Source organism: Hemibagrus wyckioides, linkage group LG09 (assembly GCF_019097595.1).
Source record: "Hemibagrus wyckioides isolate EC202008001 linkage group LG09, SWU_Hwy_1.0, whole genome shotgun sequence".
NCBI classification, from domain to species: Eukaryota; Metazoa; Chordata; class Actinopteri; order Siluriformes; family Bagridae; genus Hemibagrus; species Hemibagrus wyckioides.
The window spans coordinates 18,131,620-18,154,335 of record NC_080718.1 but is presented as its reverse complement, the minus strand read 5'-3'; the positions used below and the strand labels follow the sequence as shown (position 1 = coordinate 18,154,335).

Below are 22,716 nucleotides of genomic sequence, written 5' to 3'. Positions count from 1 at the left end.
ACAAGAGGCGTGTATTGCGCTTCCCGGTGCATAGTAACACAATGACCTCTCATTCCCTCACTGAGCGTGAATTAGTGTGTGCAGTCAGAAATACACATTCGTGAGTGATAAAAAATGTGGGAGAAAACAAAAGGGTGAGTGTTCAGTAACGGTGGCGCGATCAGGTTGTAGGAATGTAGTCTGGGCAGTAGCTCAGAGACAGAAAAACCCATGTGTTTAGTAGATACAAGTGATTTGTCGACGAACTCGCCATGACGCACAGGTAACGCACTTGGGCTTTTCGCGTAATAATGTTTTGTAAAGTTATGACTTTATCAAGGAAGTTCTATTTGAATCTGCAGTGTTTTAACTAATGGTGAAAAAGTCTAAAACATTTAACTGGTTTTATATATTTAACTATTCTTTCATTTAACCATTTAAATATATATTTACTTAATCACCTTTATTTCCATCGTAAAATATTGCGTTAAGTTTCGTCTGTACTTGGTATTGCTTCTTCTAATTCGTGTTACTGAAATCTCTTTAGTATAATGATAAATCCTACACAGGTAACTCTTATTAAAGGAGCAGGTGCTCATGTGTTCCTCATGGATGGCTGCTACAACACTGTCCTATTCCCAGCCCCTAACTAAAGCCTTGAACTTATCAGCATGGACGGCCCTGGACAGAAGTACTTCACTCCCATTGACTTTGTGTTATTTGCTTTGCTCCTGGTGGCTTCCATAGCCATAGGGCTGTATTATGCCCTCACTGGAGGACGGCAGAAGACCACACAGGAGTTCCTGTTGGCGGACAGGAGCATGAGGTGCCTGCCCCTTTCCCTCTCTCTCATGGCCTCATTCCAATCCGCTGTTGCTATAGTGGGGACGCCAGCAGAGATCTACACCAATGGCACACAGTACTGGTTCATTGGTTGCGCATATATTCTGGGGCTCCTGATCCCAGCCCATGTCTTCATTCCAGTGTTCTACAGACTTAATCTCACTAGTGCTTATCAGGTAGCTTTAATCTTATATCATTTTACTAATGTGTGTTTATGTCTTTAAGTGTGGAAAGGCCTCAACTCGGACGTCACAGCAAAACAAACTAAATGCGAGAATGTTATACATTTAAAAACATGAATTCTTTCGTTGTTTTGTTATCACAGTATCTGGAGCTGCGTTTCTCGAAAGCAGTCAGAATATGTGGGACGGTGACCTTCATTTTTCAGATGGTAAATTCTACTTCAGTAGAAACATACACCGATCAGGCATAACATTTTGAGCACTGAGAGGTGAAGTGAATAACACTGATTATCTCCTCATCATGGCACCTGTTAGTGGGTGGGATATATTAGGCAGCAAATGAACATTTTGTTCTCAAAGTTGATGTGTTAGAAGCAGGAAAAATGGGCAAGCGTAAGGATTTGAGCGAGTTTGGCGATGAGCCAAATTGTGATGGCTAGATGACTGGATCAGAGCATCTCCAAAACTGCAGCTCTTGTGGGGTGTTCCCGGTCTGCAGTGGTCTATCAAAAGTGGTCCAAGGCAGAAACAGTGGTGAACCGACAACAGAGTCATGGGCGGTCATGGCTCATTGATGTACTTGGGGAGCGAAGGCTGGCCTGTGTGATCAGATCCAACAGACGAGCTACTGTTGCTCAAATTGCAAGTTAATGCTGGTTCAGATAGAAACGTGCCAAAATACACAGTGCATGATGGGTCAGGGCTGTTTTGCCAGCAAAAGGGAGACCAACACAATATTAGGCAGGTGGTCATAATGTTATGCCTGGTCAGTGTATGATACAATAAGCACTTTCAAGAGACTTTTTTTTAAATTAAAATCTCAATTTTGTGTTACATCAATCATTGCTTGTTCTTCCTGTACATACAGGTTATTTATATGGGTGTTGGTGTATATACTCCAGCTCTTGCACTGAATGCAGGTGAATGCAGCTCTTTCTTTTATTAAATTTAGAATTTAATAAAAAGGGAAATCAGTACATTGGGGGGGGCGGTCATCATTACACAACATTATGCTGGTCAAAATATTTAGAGCTATCTAACATCATTTATGTTACTATTATGAACGTGTGGTGACCTAGAAAACACTTCACATGTACTTTTAACTATATATAGTTCTTGTACTATTGGCAGATGATTTAATTCTTTGCATTTACTTAGAGAAAGATGCAATATTTTCTTTATTTTAAAGCTTGAAATGAGTTAAAGCATCTAAAAACAAAAATATATATAATATTCTATTTCATTTATATAATCTTATGAAGAGAACATTATAATTAATAACAATTCTTTTTATTGCATTGCATTGCACAGAAAAACCCTATTTTGGTTGAAACTAGAATTTAAAAGAAGCAAAAAAATTCAAAAGATTTTTCTAGAGAGTCCCTCGTATTTGTTACTTAATTTTCAACAAGATCCAGCATTCTTCACTGATTTTGTTTTCTTTTGATGTTGTCTTCCTGTTCTACATTTAGTTACTGGTTTCCACTTGTGGGGAACAGTATTAGCAACTGGACTAGTGTGCACAATATACACAGCACTGGTAAATACTGTTGGTGTTTTTTTTTTTGTGTTATCCTTCAAATATGAAAGCATGCTGATGTCCCCATGGAAGTCTGTCTTCAATATTTGGTGTTGCACTTGCACAGGGTGGTCTGAAAGCAGTCATCTGGACAGACGTTTTTCAGACGGTGGTGATGTTTGCAGGTCAGCTTGCTGTCATCATAGTGGGTGTACAGCAGGCTGGTGGTCTTTCTGAGGTTTGGAGGAAGGTTACAGAGGGAGGCCTGATCTCTGGAATTGAGTGAGAATTTTTTTTCTTGAATACAAACAAGAAATGTTACTGAGTTGTTTTGGGTTTCCCTACGAATTTGGGGGATTGTTTTTTCAACCAATTAACAACATAACATCCCTTGAGATCTGTAGTTGGTCTTTTAATTGTATTTCTCTCCCTCCTTTAAGCCTAAATCCTGACCCGACTGTGAGACACACCTTCTGGACGTTGGGATTTGGTGGTGTGTTTCTGATGCTCTCTTTATATGGTGTGAACCAGGCACAAGTGCAGAGGTACCTTAGCTCTCGCACAGAGAAAGAAGCTATAATGTAAGTAAAATTTTGCTGTAACACTGGCATGTTGAAGCCGGATGTTTCCTCTCTGTAGCCCAAACTGATAGCCTATATGTTGCCTTGTAGGTCATGCTACATGGTGTTTCCCTGCCTTCAGGTTGCTTTGGGTCTAAGCTGTCTGATGGGACTTGTTATGTTTGCATGTTACAGTGATAACAGTCCCTTAATCAAACAGAATGTCACATCTAAAGATCAGGTCAGCGTTATGAAAATATTCTTTTATCTGTTCACAATGCGTCCAACTGGTTACATCTTTTTCAATTTTTGTCTTTACATTTATGTGATATTGAACAATAGATGGTCCTATACTTTGTCATGGACATGCTGCAGGACATTCCTGGACTGCCTGGACTGTTTGTTGCATGCTTATTCAGTGCATCATTAAGGTATGGACAAGCTACTGCATTTAGAAGGCAAACAACAAATCCTGTGACAGGAGCAGATTACTGTGTGTTAGGGGTTTTAGTATTTAGTGTTTGCCTACTGAAAACAAGCATGGGCTTAACATTTGTGCTTAAAATGGTAAGAATTGTATTTATTACAAACATTCTAACACCAACTATACCTCAAAGAACACCTTCACATTTCATATAAAGAAGAAACACTCTAATTTGATACATCTGCATAATAAAATAACTTAAATGGAATGAAACACATTGAGGAATTGCTCAAACACCATCATGCCATTAATTGGGCAATATTTTATATTAAAATCTGACAAAAAATCTAAGACGTGAAAACAGGAAACCACACAGAAGCTTAAAAAAGCGGAGTTGTTTGTTTTTGACAAACAATGATTCCTGATTGTAACCCTTGTGGAACTGCGACTTTTAGTGTGCTTCCTAACTATGGAAATAGTTTTGAGCAAAACTATTTGACCAGAGGAAACAGTCCTTAAGCAAATAAAATGTGTTAATAAGAAAACGACAAGTTATATTGTTTCTGTTCTGATACCCTTTGATAACTTTTCATTCAGTCACTCTCCAGGAGTTCATAACTTGATCATGTTGTTGCCTTGTTTAGTGACTGAGTTTGAAGTATGTACTCACCAGCCACTTTAATAGGAACACCTGTACAATTAAGGTTCCTTTTATTCATTTGTGCCCTCAGACAATCATGTAGCAGCACAGAGTGCTTGTAGTTATACAAATACAGGTCAGGACCCTTAGTTAATGTTCACATTTAACACGTTTTTTTTATCTTTCTGATAACTGATGTAAATATTTACTGAAGCTCTTGGCCTATATTAACTGTAAAGAATTTTACCTGGTACACTTCTGCCACATGATTGACTGATATTTACGTGAATGGACAGATGCGCAGGTGTTCCTATGACTATTCCTATAAAGTTATTATTACGAATAGAGCAGTATATATGTATTAATTTATGGATGCTTTTCCCATGTCCAAAGCACAATATCTTCAGCTTTCAACTCCTTGGCCACAGTAACAATGGAGGATTTCATTAAGCCTCATTATCCTTCTATGTCAGAGGCTAGAGCCACACTACTGTCCAAGATACTCGGTGAGTCTTTATACATGGATGTCTTGTCTACTTAATGTTTGTACTGAATTTGAGTGGATTTTTTTTATTATGCAGAAAATATAATTAGATTAACAATGATGATTAAAATGATTACTAATGTCGTTGTTGTTAAATCGTACATATAAGCTTATTTTCAGTTTGTGGTCTTTGTTTATTTTATTTCTAATCTAGCCTTTGCATATGGCCTTTTATGCCTTGCTATGGCATATGCTGTCCATCTGATGAACAGTTCTGTCTTGCAGGTAAGCACAATTGAATTTTAGTCTCAGTTACAGCTATCTCCAAAGCATCCCCATTAAACAATCAGCAGAAATAACAAACGAAAACCTAACTGAAAAGTATGCTTCAGCTCTCACTCTGAATGAATATGCCTCAAATTTCTTATATCCAGGCAGCTCTCAGTATCTTTGGGATGGTAGGTGGTCCCCTGCTGGGACTCTTCTGTCTTGGGATATTTTTCCCTTGGGCCAATAGCACTGTGAGTATTTTTCACCTAATATTTGTGCATTGAATAATGAGCAAGGCCACAGAGAGAAACCTGTTTGGTTTTATTTCTGTAGGGTGCTGTAACAGGACTGGTTGCTGGGCTCATCATGGCCTTCTGGGTTGGCATTGGTGGATTTGTGGCTCAGATGTCAAATGCTGCTATTCAACTTCCACATAATGGCACTTATCCAGTGCCAACAGAAAATATGACCTTGACTACAATGAGTTCCATATTAACTCCAGCCACTGATAAACTGAGGTAACATTCTGACACTGACCTTCTGTAAACATTATCAGTGGCTTATGAATATGAAGTGATTTATTCAGATATTTAAAAGTCATTGATAATTTTTCACAACTAGTCAGTCAACTGTCTGGTTTTTTTTAAAATAATAATAACTACTGATCGTGTGTCTGTTTTTGTGAAAATTGGAAAAAAATATTATACTTTCAACACTGGCTGTATTTCATACTAAAAGAGAAACAGAAATGTTTTTGTTCATCAAATGATTTATTGCGGTACTCCAAGCCTGGTAGAATGATCTTACTAACTCCAATTCTTCAGATCATCTCCACCAGCATATAGAAAAAACAAGATTATATATCTTATACGCACAGCTTGTAGTCTCAATCTCTTAGTCTCTTAGTTATGATCTACAAACAAGTCATATTTCATTGGTCAAAAATGTCAAATTAGGCACATTACCCCGTAGTAACAAACACACTCCTCCTTTATGTAGAAGAATGATTTAAAAATAAAAGCTTTATCATGGTTCTTAGAATGGTGTTTTTGTAGTCTTTGAATATCTAGAGCAGTGCTTCCCAAACAGCTAAATCAAAATATTAAAATATTTTAGAATAGAATATAAAAAGCTTCTGTTACACACTTTGATTCAATATAATTGTAAATAGTATGCAGACAGTATGTAGTGTTAACGATTTAAATATATTTGTAAAGAATCTTTACATCTTATTTTCACCAGCATATAAAAATATTACATTTTATGGTAGTTCTCATTATTCACATGAAATTCTTACAAACTGGTTAATAAATGTTGATAATTTCATGCAAAGAGACAATCTGCTTTATTAAATATATCTAATATGCAAATATATGTATAAATATATCTTTATACTATTAATCAATATACTGTATTTTTTAAACAAAGAGGTTGGGGGGGGGGCGTGGAGCTTTTGCTATGTATTTGGGGGGCCTTACCCCTCTGAAGTTTGGGAAGCTCTGATCTAGAGTTTAAACTATGAGGATCTCATAGCAGTCAATGCAATTTAAAGCCAACAGAGGTCACTGTAATCAGGATTTATTAAATGTGTTAAAGGTCATCGATTTATATTTGAAAGCAGTTATAGATGGATTTATTTTTTATTTTTATATATCAGATATATGTACAAAATACAACATGATTAATGCATTTTGATCTTATATCTTCTCTTGATAATTTACAACATAGTATACTTTAGTTATATAAATAAAAAAAAATTAGACATTCAGCTTTTTAAAACATTAAACGTGTAGTTCATGTTTTTAAAGGTGAATAACCAGAAACTTAAACAAACAAAAAAAAAGACATACACTGAACAGGCATAACATTATGACCACTGAGAGGTGCTGTGAATAACACTGATTATCTCCTCATCATGGCACCTGTTTGTGGGTGGGATATATTAAGCAGGAAGTGAACATTTTGTCACTTGCTCAACAGTTCTGTGTTACTCAACTGTGTCACTAACTGTGTTACTCAACTGTGTCACTAACTGTGTTACTCAACAGTTGATGTGTTAAAAGCAAGAAAAATGGGCAAGTGTAAGGATTTGAGCGAGTTTGACAAGGGCCAAATTGTGATGGCTAAACAACTGGATCAGAGCATCTCCAATACTGCAGCTCTTGTGGTGTGTTCCCGGTCTGCAGTGGTCAGTATCTATCAAAAGTGGTCCAAGGAAGGAACAGTGGTGAATCGGTGACAGGGTCATGGGCGACCAATGGTCATTGATGCATGTGGGGAGTGAAAGCTGGCCCATGTGATCCGATCCAACAGACGAGCTACTGTTGCTCAGATTGCTGAAGAATTTAATGTTGGTTATGATAAAGGTGTCAGAATACACGATGCATGAAGGGTCAGGGCTGTTTTGGCAGCAAAAGGGAGACCAACACCAATATTAGGCAGGTGGTCATAATGTTATCCCTGGTTGGTGTATATGTGTACTGAATATGCAGACATATTAACCCAAGCCTATTACTTCTTACAGCAAATGGCATCGACCTGCTTACAGTTTGCTTAAAGTAGCTGGCATCTGTAAGTTTTGTTAATTATTAGATGAAGTAAAAAGATGGCTAATTCTGATTGATGTCAGTTAATTTCAAGTATCATTGCACCTAACTCAAATGAGCAAGGAAACAGATACAGAAAGATTCTTTCGACTGAAGAAAAAAAATTGTTTACTGTGCAGTTTGTGCTAAATTTACGACAAAAGCTGTAGATAACAGTAAGAAGCTAGTTATGAAAATGAGGTGAGGGGGCCCTTTTAACACTACATGGGGTTATTTTATTCTCCATTGTGGTTTTTGTTATCAGTATTGTAAACTTTATTTTATCGTTTATGTATTATTAGGTACAGTACTCTCTGTTTGTCTCTTTAGTAAATCTGCTGGGCTGCAGGGCTTCTATTCCCTGTCCTATATGTGGTACAGCGCTCTCAACTCCACTGTGGTGGTTATTATTGGCCTTCTTGTCAGTCTCATCACAGGTATGACAATATTTGTGGACCTAAACCCTGTTTGATGACAATACTTGATGTGTATGCAATTATCTTTAGTAGATATTGTTTATTCTCCAGTTTACTCCCACTGTAAGTGAACTGGCTAAATTGCCACATGGTGTATAGTGTGAGAATGTGTGTGTTTGGTGCTTTATGATGGACTGGTGACACACCCCTGGGAATGTGTTCTTGCCATGTGTTCAATAGTCCCTAGATTAGCTCAGAGCCACCAGTAGCTGGACCAGGATAAAACCGTTCCTGAAGATGTATTTCTTCTTCTTCTTCTTCTTCTTCTTCTTCCTTCTTCTTCTTCTGTATTCTTCTTCTTCTGTATTCTTGTGTAAAAGCATGAAAACTAATCTTCCCGACTGTCTTTGTTCAATTAGGTCCCATGAAGAAAAGTGATGTAACAGCTGGCACAGTTTATCCTCTGCTGGATAACATATGTTTTTTCCTGCGAATCCTACTAAAACCCAAGCTTTGCTGTAGCTCACCTCCGGACCACAGGGTAATAGAAGTGAAAAGAAGATTGTAATCGAACCATCCAGCACATTAGATTGCATTGTTTTCGATTGTGATTACTGACCACAGTCTATTTTTGTTTTTTTTGTTTTTTTAGCAAATTGCTGCACATTGTGAACAAATGAATGGTGTTGCCAAGCCAGAGAAGAATACTGGAACAGAAGAAGAGCAAGAGACTTTTTTGCCACTGAGCCAAAGATCTTATTTAGAAAAGGAAACCTCCGTGTGACACACGATCAGAAACACAATGCCGTTTTTAATTAGAAATGCACTGAACTTTGATAATGAAATTATAAATGAATGATTCGTTAGTGGAGTATGAGTGTTATGATAGTGATGATATACACTCACTAAGCATTTTATTAGGAACGCCTATATGGCTGCTCATTCATGCAGTTATTCAATTAGGTGGCAGCAGCACAGTGCATAAAATCACATAGGTACAGGCCAGCATCTTGAGGAAATGTTCACATCAACCATCAGAATGGGGGAAAAGGTGTGATCTCTGTGACTTGAACTATTTTACGTTGTTGGTGCCCATCTCCTGGGATTTGCACAGAATAATGTAATAAAAATCCTGAGTGAGTGGCAGCTGCATAAACAAGCAGATAGACAGGTGTTCCTATTAAAGTGGATGAGAGTGTACTTTGTTTACAAAATCTCTTTAGCATTTGAACTGAGGCTAAGAGAGAATGAATTTTCTCTGTTTTTGGGCTGCAAATAGTTTTTAAAAAGCTGCTTACAAACAGGAACCAAGTATGTGGAAATCTGAAATATTGAAATTGTTGGTTGTACAAACCAGATGGGAAGGAAATCAATAAAAAGAATTGTTAGAACTGACTTCTTCAGTGAATCGGGTCCCATTCTTCATATTTTGCTAAATTTGATTGCTGTTGATTGGATACATTCTTCGTATCTGTTGTCATGAGTTCAGACTGATTTTGATGTATTCTAAAAACAAGATTGCACATTTATTTTAATGCATACAGTAAAGTAGTAAATATTTCTTATGATTTACTAAAACAAGGTTGTTCATATCATTGCATTGTTTTAGAAAATGGAAGTGAAGTGAAACTAAAGAGACCAAACCTGGTGACGCATGATGACTCCCCTGTGCACAAAATGAGGACCATAAAGACATGATATGCCATGGTTGTTGTAGAAGAAAAAGTATATTGCAAAAAGCCCTGAACTCAACCCCACTGAACACCTTTGGGATAAGCTAGAATGCCAACTGTGCCCCAGTCCTCCTAACCTGATTATACAAGACCTGAAAATATTTCCATAGCCATGTCTGTTTCATATTAAGTCATCTCACCTATTCTAGCCATTTGCATCTGAAACATTGTACTGTAGGCAAGAAATACCATTTCTTATTTGGATGAAACAGAGCTAATAGGATAAACACTGGAACTGGCAATTTTTATATTTCTCTATGATACTGTTTGGTCTTATACATGTGTCCTAAAATAATGAGGAAAAATCCTATGCAAATATGTACACTTTCATCACCCTGATGATCTTATTTTATTTATTTTTTTTATTTTTTTTTTTTTTTTTTTTACCGCAGCAGCATGCAAAAACACCATCAAGCTAATTTGTATGTGTATATATACTGCCGGGAAACTGTGTATCTGAAAATGAGATTTGATGTACAAAATTAACAACAAAAAATGTGTTTGTATTCCTCCAAAAATACAATATACGACAAATCTATCTACATATATTCTTCATACACATACACACAGAGGAAACTCTCAATATGAAATTAGATAAAAATAGATCAGATAAAAAAGTTTATAAATTGCGTTATAAAAAACTGCAACCAAACTAAACAAAACCATTGATTAAATAGGAAAAAGATTTTTTTTTTCCAGAGGAACTTTTTCAGTGGACATATCTAACCATGTAGTGTAGCAGCTTAGCTCCAGGGTCTGTGTGGAAATATGCATGGTCAGTATAGATCAGTATATATATATATATATATATATATGTTTGTATTTTTTTTTCCTGTAGCAAGTAACTAATGATGGTCTGAGGCCATCAAGAAATTGCTATTCCTAACTGCTATGTTTGTCTGTAAAGCTTCACAGCACCTAAAGCCAAACTCTAATCTAAAAATCTAAACAAGGAGCTGCAAAAAATATGCTATATTTAATTTAGCAGTTGGGGGTTAAGAGTTTTACTTAGGTCCAAACAGATGCTTTTCATATTTTTTGATTGACTCTGTACAAATAAAAGAGTTTATTTGGACCACGCAGCTTTCAGATTTTAACTTGGTGCTAATGCTTATACTGAGCTTCTCTTTTTCCTGTTGTTGTCAATGCTACTTTGGTTCTTGTGTATATAATATTTCAGTCCTGAAGAACCTGTTTGCTGCACACTGATGCAAGATGTAATGGTAATAAATAGGAAATATTATGGAAATAAAAGGCAAAAGTACACACTTGGTTTAGTTAAATGCATTTTCCATGTTGATGAATTTGGCTATACCAAAAGGTTTGAGTGTAGTAATTCTGTTTAGTATAAGTGATGAAATAATTTGGGAAATAATTTTCTTGCATGTGTTATTACATCAAGCAGTTAACGAAGCAAATTAAAAGACTTCTAAACTATTTTCGTCCTATATTTCACAAACCAGTATAGTGCTTTCAGGACTAAATGTTTGGTTCATCCAAGTTCTGGGATAGGTAATCAAGAAGATATTACCCATAAAATTGGAGTGAAGGTTAGCTGTTGGCGCAGCAAGTTCCTGGAAGCTGAAATTAATTTGCATTGCAAACAAAGTTCTAGGACAATTCAGGAAATAAATTCAAATTAATTTTGAATTTGAGGAATTATGAAAATGTAACATAAAGGTTCTATTATAAAAGCACAGGACCTTATTATTTTGTGATATGGAATGCAAATAAGATTGTGGCTTGCCTGTGGACCAGACTACTGTCTGTCTGGCTTCTAACTCAACACAGCATGTTTGTGGGAAATATTTGGCTTCATAGAGCCTCACACAGCCCACCTTGCAGATATGCAAAAAAAAAAAAATCAAAAGAGGACTAAGTTCAGTGTCAAACATCTGGCTGATGCATTTACTGGCGAATGAGCATCTGATGTAATTGTCTTTTGGTTGTGCGTTGGACCGCTGGATCGAGGTTCTTTTTTAAATTTTTGCATCTAAATCAACTGTTGTATGCACATTTTTGTATTTTCTTGAGGAATGCAAAGGAGCCCAGAGTAATCTTTTTAGCAGAAGAAAAATACAGTTTTGGAAAGGTAAGAAAATATTTTAGGTTTTTATGATTTTGACTGGAAAATCACCAGGCAGTCACCAGTTTGTTACAAAAATGCAGTAAATACAGTTGTTGTAACGAATTGGTAGTAATCATAATTAGTACTATTAATAAGAATAATATAGGTAAATTGTTTTTCATCTTTTAATTGCCTATGGTGTATTTAGTCTTTTTTGTACTAAAGATTAGAATGGACTAGCCAGAAATAAATAGCTAAACCAACACACTCCCTCACCTAAATCACATAATCTTTTAGTAGTATTACAACTAAAATACAAACTATCGAATCTATTCCCTTAGTTCATTAAGAAAAACAGTGGTAACTTTACAGCTGAAGGTATGTGGGCTCTAGAGATTCCTAGAGATCTAGATGTAAGGTTCAGTAACATTGTAAAACTATATTTGAACAACTTAAAAACAAAAAAAGATAAAATCCACCTGTTTTTTAACCTTTACACATATAAACTATAAAGGGATCTTTAAAAAGAAGGCTTTAAGTACATACACAATATGTGGGAAAGCTCAACATTTAAATAAAATTGTTTGGGCTGTTAAACAAATGCCATCAGCCTAAAGAACACTATGGCACACTGGGGTATCTAGATAACTATATGAATACTGATTGTATTCCTCTATCATTCAAGAAAGTACCTACTAATTAATGTTGCAAGAAATGTATACTTTTATGTTTTGTAGCATTTGGCGGCCAACCTTATCCCCTTGTTGGTCCTTGAATTTTAACTCATAACCTTCTAATCTTTCTAAGTGTTTTTTTTTATTTTTCTATGTTTATGTTGTGTTTAAAACTTCACAAGTTTAAATCTTATAAATGAGTGACTTACATTCTATCAAAATTTCTTGATAGACGACTTCCCCATACACGGTACAAATATAATGGTGATCATGGAGGTTATCTAAGATGGACAATTATCTATTGTATTTTATGTTAAAATCTGCTTGCATTATTCACATTTTATTTTGAATGAATGACTGTGCTCCTTTCTTTTCTGTATCAAAAATATAGCCACAAAATGAAATGCTGTAGAGGGATCACCCTCATTTTACTGGTGCTGTGTATCCAGGTTGGTCTAACTTTGTAGAATTATGTGGAAGGACCTGTGTTAAGGTTGGACTTTAACAGTAATCATGTGAATTATTATTACGTCTACTGATTTCCTTTATTTCTTCTGCATCCATAATTTTTGGATGATTGGAGGAGTTACATAGCTATATCGATGAGTGTTCCTATGCTCATACATATATACATTTTTATTTTTTTCTCCACATATCTGCACATATATAGTTTTTTAAGTACAAATTGAACTAAAATTTGTTTTTAAATTTTTAGGTTTCAGCTAAAGGTAAATTTTATTTCTTGATCATTAATTACATTAATCTTAAAGGACTAATATGAAAGTAAAACACTTTTGTGTACACACTTTTATTGTTTTTTTTTTTTGTTTGTTTGTTTTTTAGCCAATAATACAACACTATCTTACTACTTTGATCTTCAAATAGAGTCAAGTGCATTGAACTACTTCACTTCACTGCTTGAAAATATTACAGAACTCAATGTTCAAGATGCTACAGTAAGAGGTATCAGCATAACAACAGGTAAACAGCATTGGTAAACAGCATTATATACATATATATATATATATATATATATATATATATATATATACACACTACCACTCAAAAGTTTTGGATCACTCAAAAATTGTATTGTTTTCCAAGGAAACACATATGAATTTAGTCTGAATAGAAAATATAGCAAAAGAACAGGACATGAGTTTTGCAGCAATTACAGCCTGGGCATTCTAGCTGTCAATTTTTCAAGATAATCTGATGAGATTTCACCCCATGCTTCCTGGAGCATCTCCCACAAAGCTGAAATCAAGCTGAAATATGCAAGTGATCCCAAAATTTTGAGTGGTAATACATATATATATATATATATATATATATATATATATATATATATATATATATATATATATATATATATATATATATATATATTTATTTATTTATAATATTTATTTATTTACAATGTTTCTGTCAACAGCTGCTGTTGTTTTCCTATTCAATGCCCAGTTGTTAGTCTTTTTCAGGTCAAATGCTTAAGAAATGGCTTTTTCTCTTTTCCCAGCTTCAAAATGGCTTGCTTTCAACACTCTGGGCTTCTTACTGTTTTCTCCATGTTAACAACAAATGCAGTCTTTACAGCTGAAACCCAGAACAAAAGTAGACATTCAGAGCAATTAATTGTTTTAACGATCAGTTTAACAGGACACACATGAGCAACAAGAAACACCTGTCAGTCACATGTTCCAATATTTCTGATCACTTGAAAAATGGATGGGTTCAAACAAGTGGTGTCAAGTCCTTTTTTTTTTAACACAGCTAGATGAACTTATCAGGGAATCAAAGCTGACAATCCTCTCATAGCCAAACCATATCTCAAACCAAATATCTTATACATATGGCAAAAAAAAACAACAAAAAAAAACAACAAATGATTGACCTTGCTGTTCCAATATTTTTGGAGAGGATTTCAATCAATGCTAATAACTTTCTCAATCTTGCTCTTTTTCTACACTTTTGATTTTAGACTGCCAATTAAACCAATGTAGCTGTGCAACACACTACAGTTGGAGTGAGGATGTGTGTAAAATATATCCTGAATGCTGCCAGAAAAACATTTGTCCATTTGTCCCTAAAGCTATGTGCCTCTACCAACAAAGAGGTAATATACTCTAATACTATTACAGTGTTCTTATGATAGTCTGAAGGTGTGGTAAACTATAAACTATGTGTCCCAGAGTAATTGTATACAAATCAATAGTTGTATTTAGCTAAATTTAACAACTAAGTCTGTATTTCTTCTGTCTTTCTCTAGTGAATGTTGGTGGATCATTTACCATTCCAGATGGTGAGCTCAGTGATGGGGTGAAGGAAAATCTTACTACAATAGTATGTGTTGCACTACAACAATACCAAATACAGAATTAAGTAAAACTGCTAATTATTTCAGTCAGAAAAACACACCATTAGTGGTAGAAACGTATAGTGTGGAAAGTTTATTCTCTGTCTTATCCCTCTGCCTTTTAATCCATTCGTTCATATTTATATTGTAGACTTTCTAGTGCGTGTATACTGTATGTGGAGTCTTTTTTTTATATATATATTATTAGTGTAAGCATAACTCAGTTGTATAACCCATGAATACTCCTAACTTGGTTGTGTGTTATCACTTTTTCCCCCATTCTTACCAGTTGTTATTTTTGCGGTCAGAAATTAAAGGGCGCTTACATAAGTGGGTATGTAAATGTGGCAATGTTAAATCAGTTGGCATGAAGCTATTTTAAAATTTACATTGCTCTCATATTAAGGTAACATTGCCACCACTCAAGAACCCCTGTTTTGATGTCTCACTAAGCTTATTTAAAACCATGCTCACCAAATTCGTTGCTGTCATAAAGCCAAGGATTTATCCATCAGCACTGACGTAAAGCCAGTATTTTGTACCAAAACTATCTATTAAAAAAGGATACACTCAGCAAGCTGAGTTGGATTGAATAAATATCACCCAAAACACACATACTAAAATAATGATGTAAAAATGTGAACCAAATCCACTATAACCTGATCATCCCAATTTGCTTTCATATTTTTATAGGTCACTGGTCTCTACCTGCAAGATCTAGTGGGGTCCAAAACCAAAACAAACATTAAAATATTTTATTTGTTATACGCAAATTTATATTTAAATGTTTAAATCAGCTGAAATAGCTACCTGGAATTAGTGTAGAGTCTTGAGTATTGAATTAATCGGGTTATTTTCTGGTTTATACTTTTGTTTATTTCCAGTTCCAAACAAAAAAGTTAATACCAGAGTTCTGGTGTGGTTTCAGAGTTTTCAACCCCACTGCATATATTCTATTAAAGTTTTGAGACTCTTTTATAAATTAGTTAAACAGATAAAATGTTAGAAATGTCAAAAATGAAAAAATGTCTTTTTGTTAGATTTTATTTTTGTCCAAGATTGCATTTTTCCTATTTATCTGTTTGTTTGTTTGTTTGTTTGCTTTCTCATATACTATGATCTAAGCTTGAATTTGATCCCTTTTAGATGACATTACATTACAGCACCATGCACTGGTTTGACTCGCTGCAGATTACAGCCCTCAGGTAATGACAATGAACATTTTGCACATTTGAAATGTTATTGAATTGCTAAACATTTATCCAGCAAATGAATATAAAGTGATTATTTATTTTTTTTTCAATTTTGTCTTAAAAAAAAGGCCAGGTAGTATCGTTGGAGACTTTGTAATGCTAATAAATGGTCCATTTGACATGACCCAATTTCTGGCAGCAACAAACAATCTGCAGAATGAATTAAAAGCCACTCTTAACATTATAACCACAGGTACCTTTTATGTCTAACACTTTTTGTTCCATTTTTATGCCTGGTATGTGTTCTTTAGGTGATACAGCATTGTTGGAGGTTTTAAATGTAACTGTTACTAATCCTATTTCCTATGTACAATTTGTGTTATATGTCATCTAGTTATTGCTTAGTTTCACACCACAGAACACTGTCAGCTGTATAAGTTTGCTTCTTGGACTGTTTTCCAACCTTGAAGGGTGTTCAAAAAAAATCTCAGCAATATTGTCGTGCGTGCAGTCATACTAATGCCACACTCACAGTGCAAGTGCTATATACAGTTACATTATTATTATATTACAATATTTTGTAAAATGATCTGTTATATACCAGTGAAACTGCTAAATTAAAAAAAAGTGAAAATCCTTTGATTAAATTCAACTGCTTTACATGACACAAGAGACTATATGAAAATGATGTCTTAGGAAAAGCACACTTTTAATAATCCCATAAGTGTGTATGCATGATAAAAGTTAATTAGCACATCAGGATTTTATTATTAAATAATGTTTTTTTTTTCTTTTGTTTGTTTGTTTTGAACAACCTCACTCATATACAAAATCTTTTACAGGTATCATAAGTATTGAAGCTCCAGATATGATTGATTATAACACCTCTGTTAATATCATTTGCAACACTTCATTGAAAACACTAGATGATGTAAAGTGGTACATAAAAAAAGATGCAATTAGACAAAGTATCACTGATGGCACTGAAGCTAATGTGGATAGGGAATTACCAACGAGCACGGTTCATGTTACTCGAACATCTGAAGTCTGGAGAGGTAGGTTGTTTCCTAAAGAATGAATTTATTTCACTGTTTTGTTTTTGTTGTGTTTTTACTCCTGTGTAATTAGCTGTTAAAATTCTCTTTTTTATTTCACCACAGGGAACTTTATATGTGACTACACGGCTAAAGATTTTAGCAGCATTATACACAGAGCAAGTGTATTTTTGGATGTTGCACTTTTGCCCCAAATATTCATCATCAGCAAGCCACAATTCCCAAATTGTAAAGTAGCGTCTAAAATTATTGTTGAAGTTAACTGTATCATATACAACAGCACCGAACCTTACATTGTTACCTGGGATCCAATAGGTTCTTATGTTAACCCAGGTAAGCTCCAAAGATGTTTCGTTTTATACTATGCCCATACATATGGGTTCACACATACAAATAAAACAATTTGTTTGCAAAAATATTAAACATTTTTTATTATAAATTGCACTTTCATATCTTTCAAGATTCTGAAGGAAATACAACAATCTACAAATACAAAATCTCTATCGACTGTAGCAGCAAACAGGAAGAGTATTATGCTACATGTACTTTTAAAAATCGAGCAAATAACACAATAAGTGCCAAACTAACTATACCAGTCATTTATGGTAAGTTATTAATCATCAACTTATTAATATATACAACAGAGTAATTACAGTGTTGGTTACTTTGCCTCATGTGTTTAAAAGCTGTCATGTCTATTATAGACCATTAGCCCATGTATAGTTTATTTGGCAAAGTTATGATGGCTGTTCTTTAGTTGCAAGATGTGGGACAAAAAACATTTTTTCCCCCAGGAAACTCAGTGACTTGCCCAAAAGATAATGACTGGGAAGAAGCAAAGGCTAATTACACTGCCAAAATGCAATGCAGTCTTTATGAAGTTGGTTCTATATCAAGAAACTGCACAGGATCCCAAAATCCTGGGAAATGGGGGGAAGTATATTCTGAGTGTGTAAATTCAGACATTTGGACCCTGCTGATTCAAGTGCAGGTATGAGTATTTTTATAGTGATTTTTTCCTAGAATATCATTTGTTTTTAGATTTGTAATCAGGCAATACTCAAGATGGGATCCTTCCCATTTGGATTTGAAACAATTTATTTGTTTTGATGATCTACAGCCTAAAGTAAGAGAGTGAATGTATAAATGACATTAAATTGTAGATTTGTGCCATCCCAACATAATCTTCTCCTGCCGTCCAGCTCTCTACTTCTGTAAACATGCATGCTTGTCTTTATGTCTTTAACAATAAATAACAGAATCTTCAGAAAGGATGTGGGCTTGTTGAAGAAAATGCAGTCCAGCTGTTTGAGGTTTTAAAGTCGAAAAGTGAGGACGAGATCATTAACACATTTCAGAATATTAAGACATCAGTGGACGTATTATACACCATGAATGCTGCTTCTGAAATTCAAAACGCTACATTAAATAAGCCCATGGTCACTGTAAGTATTGGTGGCTATTTTCATACTAAGTATAAAAATTTATGCCAGAAGTTACACTAAGCTTGTCAGAAAATTAATGTTATTTTTTTTTAATTTCAGAATTTTTTGAAATCTACAAGCAATCTTTTGAATAACACTCTATTAGATAATTGGAATTCACGTACAAGTGAGATATATGCATTGCCTATTCAATATTTAAAATCTGTTGAAGGACTTGTAAGCCGAATCAACATAAGCGAGGACACATCACAGAAAGAGGAAAATGTACAATTATTAATATGTAATCCACCTGTGAAAACATGCACAGATGAGTTCAGCATCAAGTTTCAAGCAGCTCCAAAAGAGACAGTTTATCAAACTAAGATAAAGAATATACCTTCACTGCTACCACAATTTAAACAGAACACTAAACCAAATGACTTTATACTTTCAGTAATTATGGAAAATAAGTCAAGCACAGGGTCTATGGGCAAACTCTCAATGACCTTTCCAAAACAGAGACTTCCAAACCACAAAATATTCTGTGTGTTTTTTAATTTTACAACAAATGAATGGTCTCAGGATGGTTGTTTTTGGGGCGGTGCACAGAAACCAAATATTTGTACATGTGATCACTTGTCTGCATTTACATCTCTAATGTCTACAACGCCCGTGGAACTAATGTTTTTGAATGAGATTACTTTAGCAGGTTTAGGGTTCTCAATTTGTTCACTTGTTATATGCTTAGCAATTGAGTTTGTGGTGTGGAACACTGTGGTAAAGTCCAATATCTCCCACTTTAGACACACTGTCTTGATAAATATTGCACTCTGTTTGTTGCTAGCACACTGTAGCTTTTTAGCCAGTTCCACTAACAATTCAGCTCTCAGCCAGTGGTGTATGGCTCTTACTGTTATGAAACATTTTTGCTTCTTAGCTGTGTTTTTCTGGATGTTGTGCATGAGTTTGGGGCTCCTACACCAAATGATATTTGTTTTTATTCAGTTAAGGAAAAAGGTCTATCTCGGATTGTGTTTTTTTCTTGGTTATGTCTGTCCTTTATTTATTGTAATATGTACAGTCATCTCGTATAACAATGGTGCCAATAACTCATACTATGTAAATGACACCTGTTGGTTAAAGTATGAAGAACCGCTAAAAGGGTCAATCCATACCTTTGTTATTCCCGTTGGTATAATTGTGATTGTGAATATGTTCACTATGGTTGTGGTCATTAGCAGGATCTTAAAGCCCACTTTGTCTGAGGGAAAAAGTCATGATGAAAAAGAAATTGTACGAGGTGTTATCAGAACTGTTGTCCTCCTAACCCCTACACTTGGATTAACATGGATCTTTGGCTTCTTTATGCTATCAGTTGACCTCACATCTACGCCTTTTGCTGAGATTGTAAATTATGGTTTTGCGTTTTTCAATTCTTTTCAGGTAAGTATTACCCATCTAATCCAACATTATTTACTACTCTGGCAATGTTTTGTATTGTCTATTCTTAAAACAAATACTAAAAAACGCCCTCAATTTGCATGCAGGGCTTTTTCATTTTACTAACAGGATGTTTTGGTGAGAAAAAGGTAAGTTGCTCCTTATATAAAGATTCCATGAAGAGATTTTTTGTAACACATGCTCAGTGGCAGAATCATTCAAAGACTCCAGCATTTTTTAAATCTTAATCTCCATCCTTTTTCTCCAAAGGTTCGAGATGCACTGCTCATGCGTGTAAGATCACAGGTAAATCAGACATAAATCTTTATATATAAATGTAGTGCAAAAGTTTGTAGTGCATACCCTTACATATAATAATAATTATTATAATACACATAATAATAATAATATAATAAATCCCATCCACTAACAGGTGTCAGTGTTATTCACTTCACCTGTCAGTGCTCATAATGTTATGCCTGGTCAGTGTATAAATTGTAAAATAGAGATACAATTTTCCTGTTCATAATGGTGGGTCGTTATCGTTCCAGAATTCAGCACATTACACAAGTAAAAGCTCAATGAATATGACAGCAGCAGTTAAAAAAAAATAACAGATTTGCTCTACAAAGGTAGGTAAACTTTATTTTCTCTACCAGACAATATACTATGTGCCCCTGTAAAAAGTTTGTTTGAACCCATGTTTTTTAGGCTTATATAGAAATACAGTGTCATACGACCGACCAGGTTGGAAGAACCTGACCTGCTTTTCTATTTGAGGACAGAAACTCATAACCGGCATAACCTTTTATTTGTCTTTTATATTTTTGTACTATGATAATCCTACTTATCTAATTGTGCTAAATATGTAAATGAATATAGCTTTTTTTTTTTTTAAAAAACAAAAAAAAAAACCAGATTTGTTTAATTATCATATTATACTTGTGTTTTCACCTTGAAATCATTTTTTGTATTATAGTGCAGATGTTTGAATTGTGAGATTGTGAACATTTCATTTCTATCAAAAGTAATGCATTAGTTACTATTGTAAAGAAGCTTATCAAGCCACATGCTGGCATGTTATTATTTTCTTGTGATTCTGAAGCTTAAATGGTCAAAGCATTTTGTAAATAGTTTCATAATATTTTGTAAATACTTCCATAAGTAATGCCATAGTTATCGTTATTTAATAAATATATAGTGCCCCTTAAATGTACAGATTTTTGTGTTTCACACAATGAGGAAAAAAGATCATTTTGATCAAGTTCAATTTGAGGCTTAATGACACTAAAATAGAAATCTTACTCTGGCATTTGGTTATTTTTTTCTTCTTAAATATCATTCTTGCTGTAAAATGACACAAGATCAATCATTCTGTTATGTAATTCTTTTTTCACATTTTATTGCATTTTATTTCATGCTATCATTATTACATGATTATTGTAATTTGTTTATTTTATTTTATTTTGCCTAGCTTTGTGGTTTTTGGTTCATGTTTAATATAAATAAAACATAACATTTGATGGCTTATTTCTTTTTCCTGTGCTTTTCTTTCTCACCACTAGTTTTGTTTGGGCTAGGTCTTTTAGCAGCTGCATCTGTCAATGATGCATGCATGGATTTCAAACTTCTTGCATGTATGTACTGAATATGTGGAAATTCTGAAAGATGCTCATGAGAAACTGCTTATGAGAAACTCAATATGTTTGCTATTAGCTGTGCATATGTTATTGCTTTAATTTTCATACAGGCTGTGATGATTGTTTCAGGATCTGTGATGTGATACCTAGCTTTAAAAAAAAAAAAAGAAGTAAGTTTTTAAAAAAAGTAGTTTTTGAGAAACATTTTTAACACGTCACGTTTCATCAGTATGTCCTTATTCCAAACACACTGTTAAAAGGAAGCAACATCATATTCCATTCAGTGCATTTCTTGGATAAAACAGAACTGATGCATATATTCTGATCCTAGATTCACACCATTGGTATAAATTTGGTCATCTTTTTTATATATCTATTTATACGTTTATGTATAAATGTAAACGTAGATGTAAATGGTCACAAATTCAAAAGATGGCCACTAGATGGTAATGCAACTCTAAGACTATGCACATAGGCTTGCTGTTGGACAGGAGGCCATTTTCTGGCCATTACAAGTAATGCTGAAAATGGTGATTTACGCATAATCACACAGTATTTAGTAGCTCAGTTGTGGACATTTAGCAAAGACAAATGAAAGGGAAAGCTACTAGCAACAGTGACAAACAAGCCACTTTGAACAGTAACTACAATCTCAAACATGATTATATCAAGAGCAGATGATCCTGCATTCAGAAGCATTTTAATTATGTCTAAACATGATCACATTGATATTACTGGGACAGATTTTTTTCCCAAGTTGTAAAAGCTTTCTTGCCATTAAAACAGCAAAATGTCCTAACACATAATACTAATTTATTTATTTTTTAAATGTTCACCCTTTTGACTATCTACTACATCCTATGTAAAAAATATTTTATTCATACACTAAACGGCCAAAGGTATGAGGACACCCACCACTAAAGTATTATTAGGTCAGGTGTTTCAGCCACACCCATTGCTAAAAAGTGCTTAGAATCAAGCACATAACCATGCAATCTTCATAGACAAATTTTAGTAGTAAAATTGGTCATACTCAAGAGCTTTGTGACTTTAAATGTGGCATGGCCATAGGATACAATCTCAGGTACAGCTCAGGTACAAAGAACCAAATTAGTCCATCTGAAATTATTACAATTTATCTAGTATTTATCAGGCTTCATGTACTGTTATTGCCTCATTCCCTAGTTTATACACTATATTGCTAAAGGTTTTGGGACACCCCTCTATTATT

General features: G+C 34.5%; 2 protein-coding genes across 8 annotated transcripts; both read left to right on the top strand.

Annotated features, from left to right (window-relative positions):
• The first annotated feature begins 14 nt into the window (after positions 1-14).
• On the top strand, positions 15-9,297 carry slc5a6b (solute carrier family 5 member 6). 6 transcript variants are annotated; one of them, XM_058399591.1, is made up of 16 exons: positions 15-134; positions 549-998; positions 1,148-1,213; positions 1,873-1,924; positions 2,477-2,544; positions 2,651-2,805; positions 2,964-3,104; positions 3,195-3,324; positions 3,426-3,514; positions 4,541-4,653; positions 4,846-4,916; positions 5,066-5,152; positions 5,235-5,419; positions 7,817-7,923; positions 8,322-8,443; positions 8,555-9,297. In XM_058399591.1, the coding sequence occupies exons 2-16, from the start codon at positions 651-653 to the stop codon at positions 8,684-8,686; spliced, it is 1,866 nt and encodes a 621-aa protein (XP_058255574.1). In that variant the 5' UTR covers positions 15-134; positions 549-650; the 3' UTR covers positions 8,687-9,297. The 6 variants fall into 6 exon arrangements, with proteins under 6 accessions (XP_058255574.1, XP_058255573.1, XP_058255576.1 ...); XM_058399590.1 differs by having other exon boundaries at positions 34-134; positions 527-998; XM_058399592.1 differs by having other exon boundaries at positions 52-262; positions 727-998.
• A 2,199-nt stretch (positions 9,298-11,496) lies between these two features.
• On the top strand, positions 11,497-20,736 carry adgrf3a (adhesion G protein-coupled receptor F3a). 2 transcript variants are annotated; one of them, XM_058398436.1, is made up of 18 exons: positions 11,497-11,727; positions 12,769-12,826; positions 13,093-13,105; positions 13,221-13,358; positions 14,359-14,493; positions 14,647-14,720; positions 15,880-15,938; positions 16,055-16,179; positions 16,769-16,981; positions 17,087-17,314; positions 17,443-17,586; positions 17,776-17,972; positions 18,241-18,426; positions 18,526-19,848; positions 19,953-19,994; positions 20,116-20,151; positions 20,397-20,477; positions 20,557-20,736. In XM_058398436.1, the coding sequence occupies exons 2-17, from the start codon at positions 12,776-12,778 to the stop codon at positions 20,457-20,459; spliced, it is 3,027 nt and encodes a 1,008-aa protein (XP_058254419.1). In that variant the 5' UTR covers positions 11,497-11,727; positions 12,769-12,775; the 3' UTR covers positions 20,460-20,477; positions 20,557-20,736. The 2 variants fall into 2 exon arrangements, with proteins under 2 accessions (XP_058254419.1, XP_058254417.1); XM_058398434.1 differs by having other exon boundaries at positions 20,397-20,736.
• Positions 20,737-22,716: the final 1,980 nt, after the last annotated feature.

Bases quoted from the DNA above. Each gene is read 5' to 3' on its own strand.
- slc5a6b (XM_058399591.1), top strand. From the start codon at position 651: ATGGACGGCCCTGGACAGAAGTACTTCACTCCCATTGACTTTGTGTTA. The intron at 7,924-8,321 runs GTATGACAATAT...TTGTTCAATTAG, and splicing joins TCTTGTCAGTCTCATCACAG to GTCCCATGAAGAAAAGTGAT. The intron at 8,444-8,554 runs GTAATAGAAGTG...TTGTTTTTTTAG, and splicing joins GCTCACCTCCGGACCACAGG to CAAATTGCTGCACATTGTGA.
- adgrf3a (XM_058398436.1), top strand. From the start codon at position 12,776: ATGAAATGCTGTAGAGGGATCACCCTCATTTTACTGGTGCTGTGTATC. The intron at 17,587-17,775 runs GTAAGTTATTAA...TTTTTCCCCCAG, and splicing joins AACTATACCAGTCATTTATG to GAAACTCAGTGACTTGCCCA. The intron at 18,427-18,525 runs GTAAGTATTGGT...TTTTAATTTCAG, and splicing joins TAAATAAGCCCATGGTCACT to AATTTTTTGAAATCTACAAG.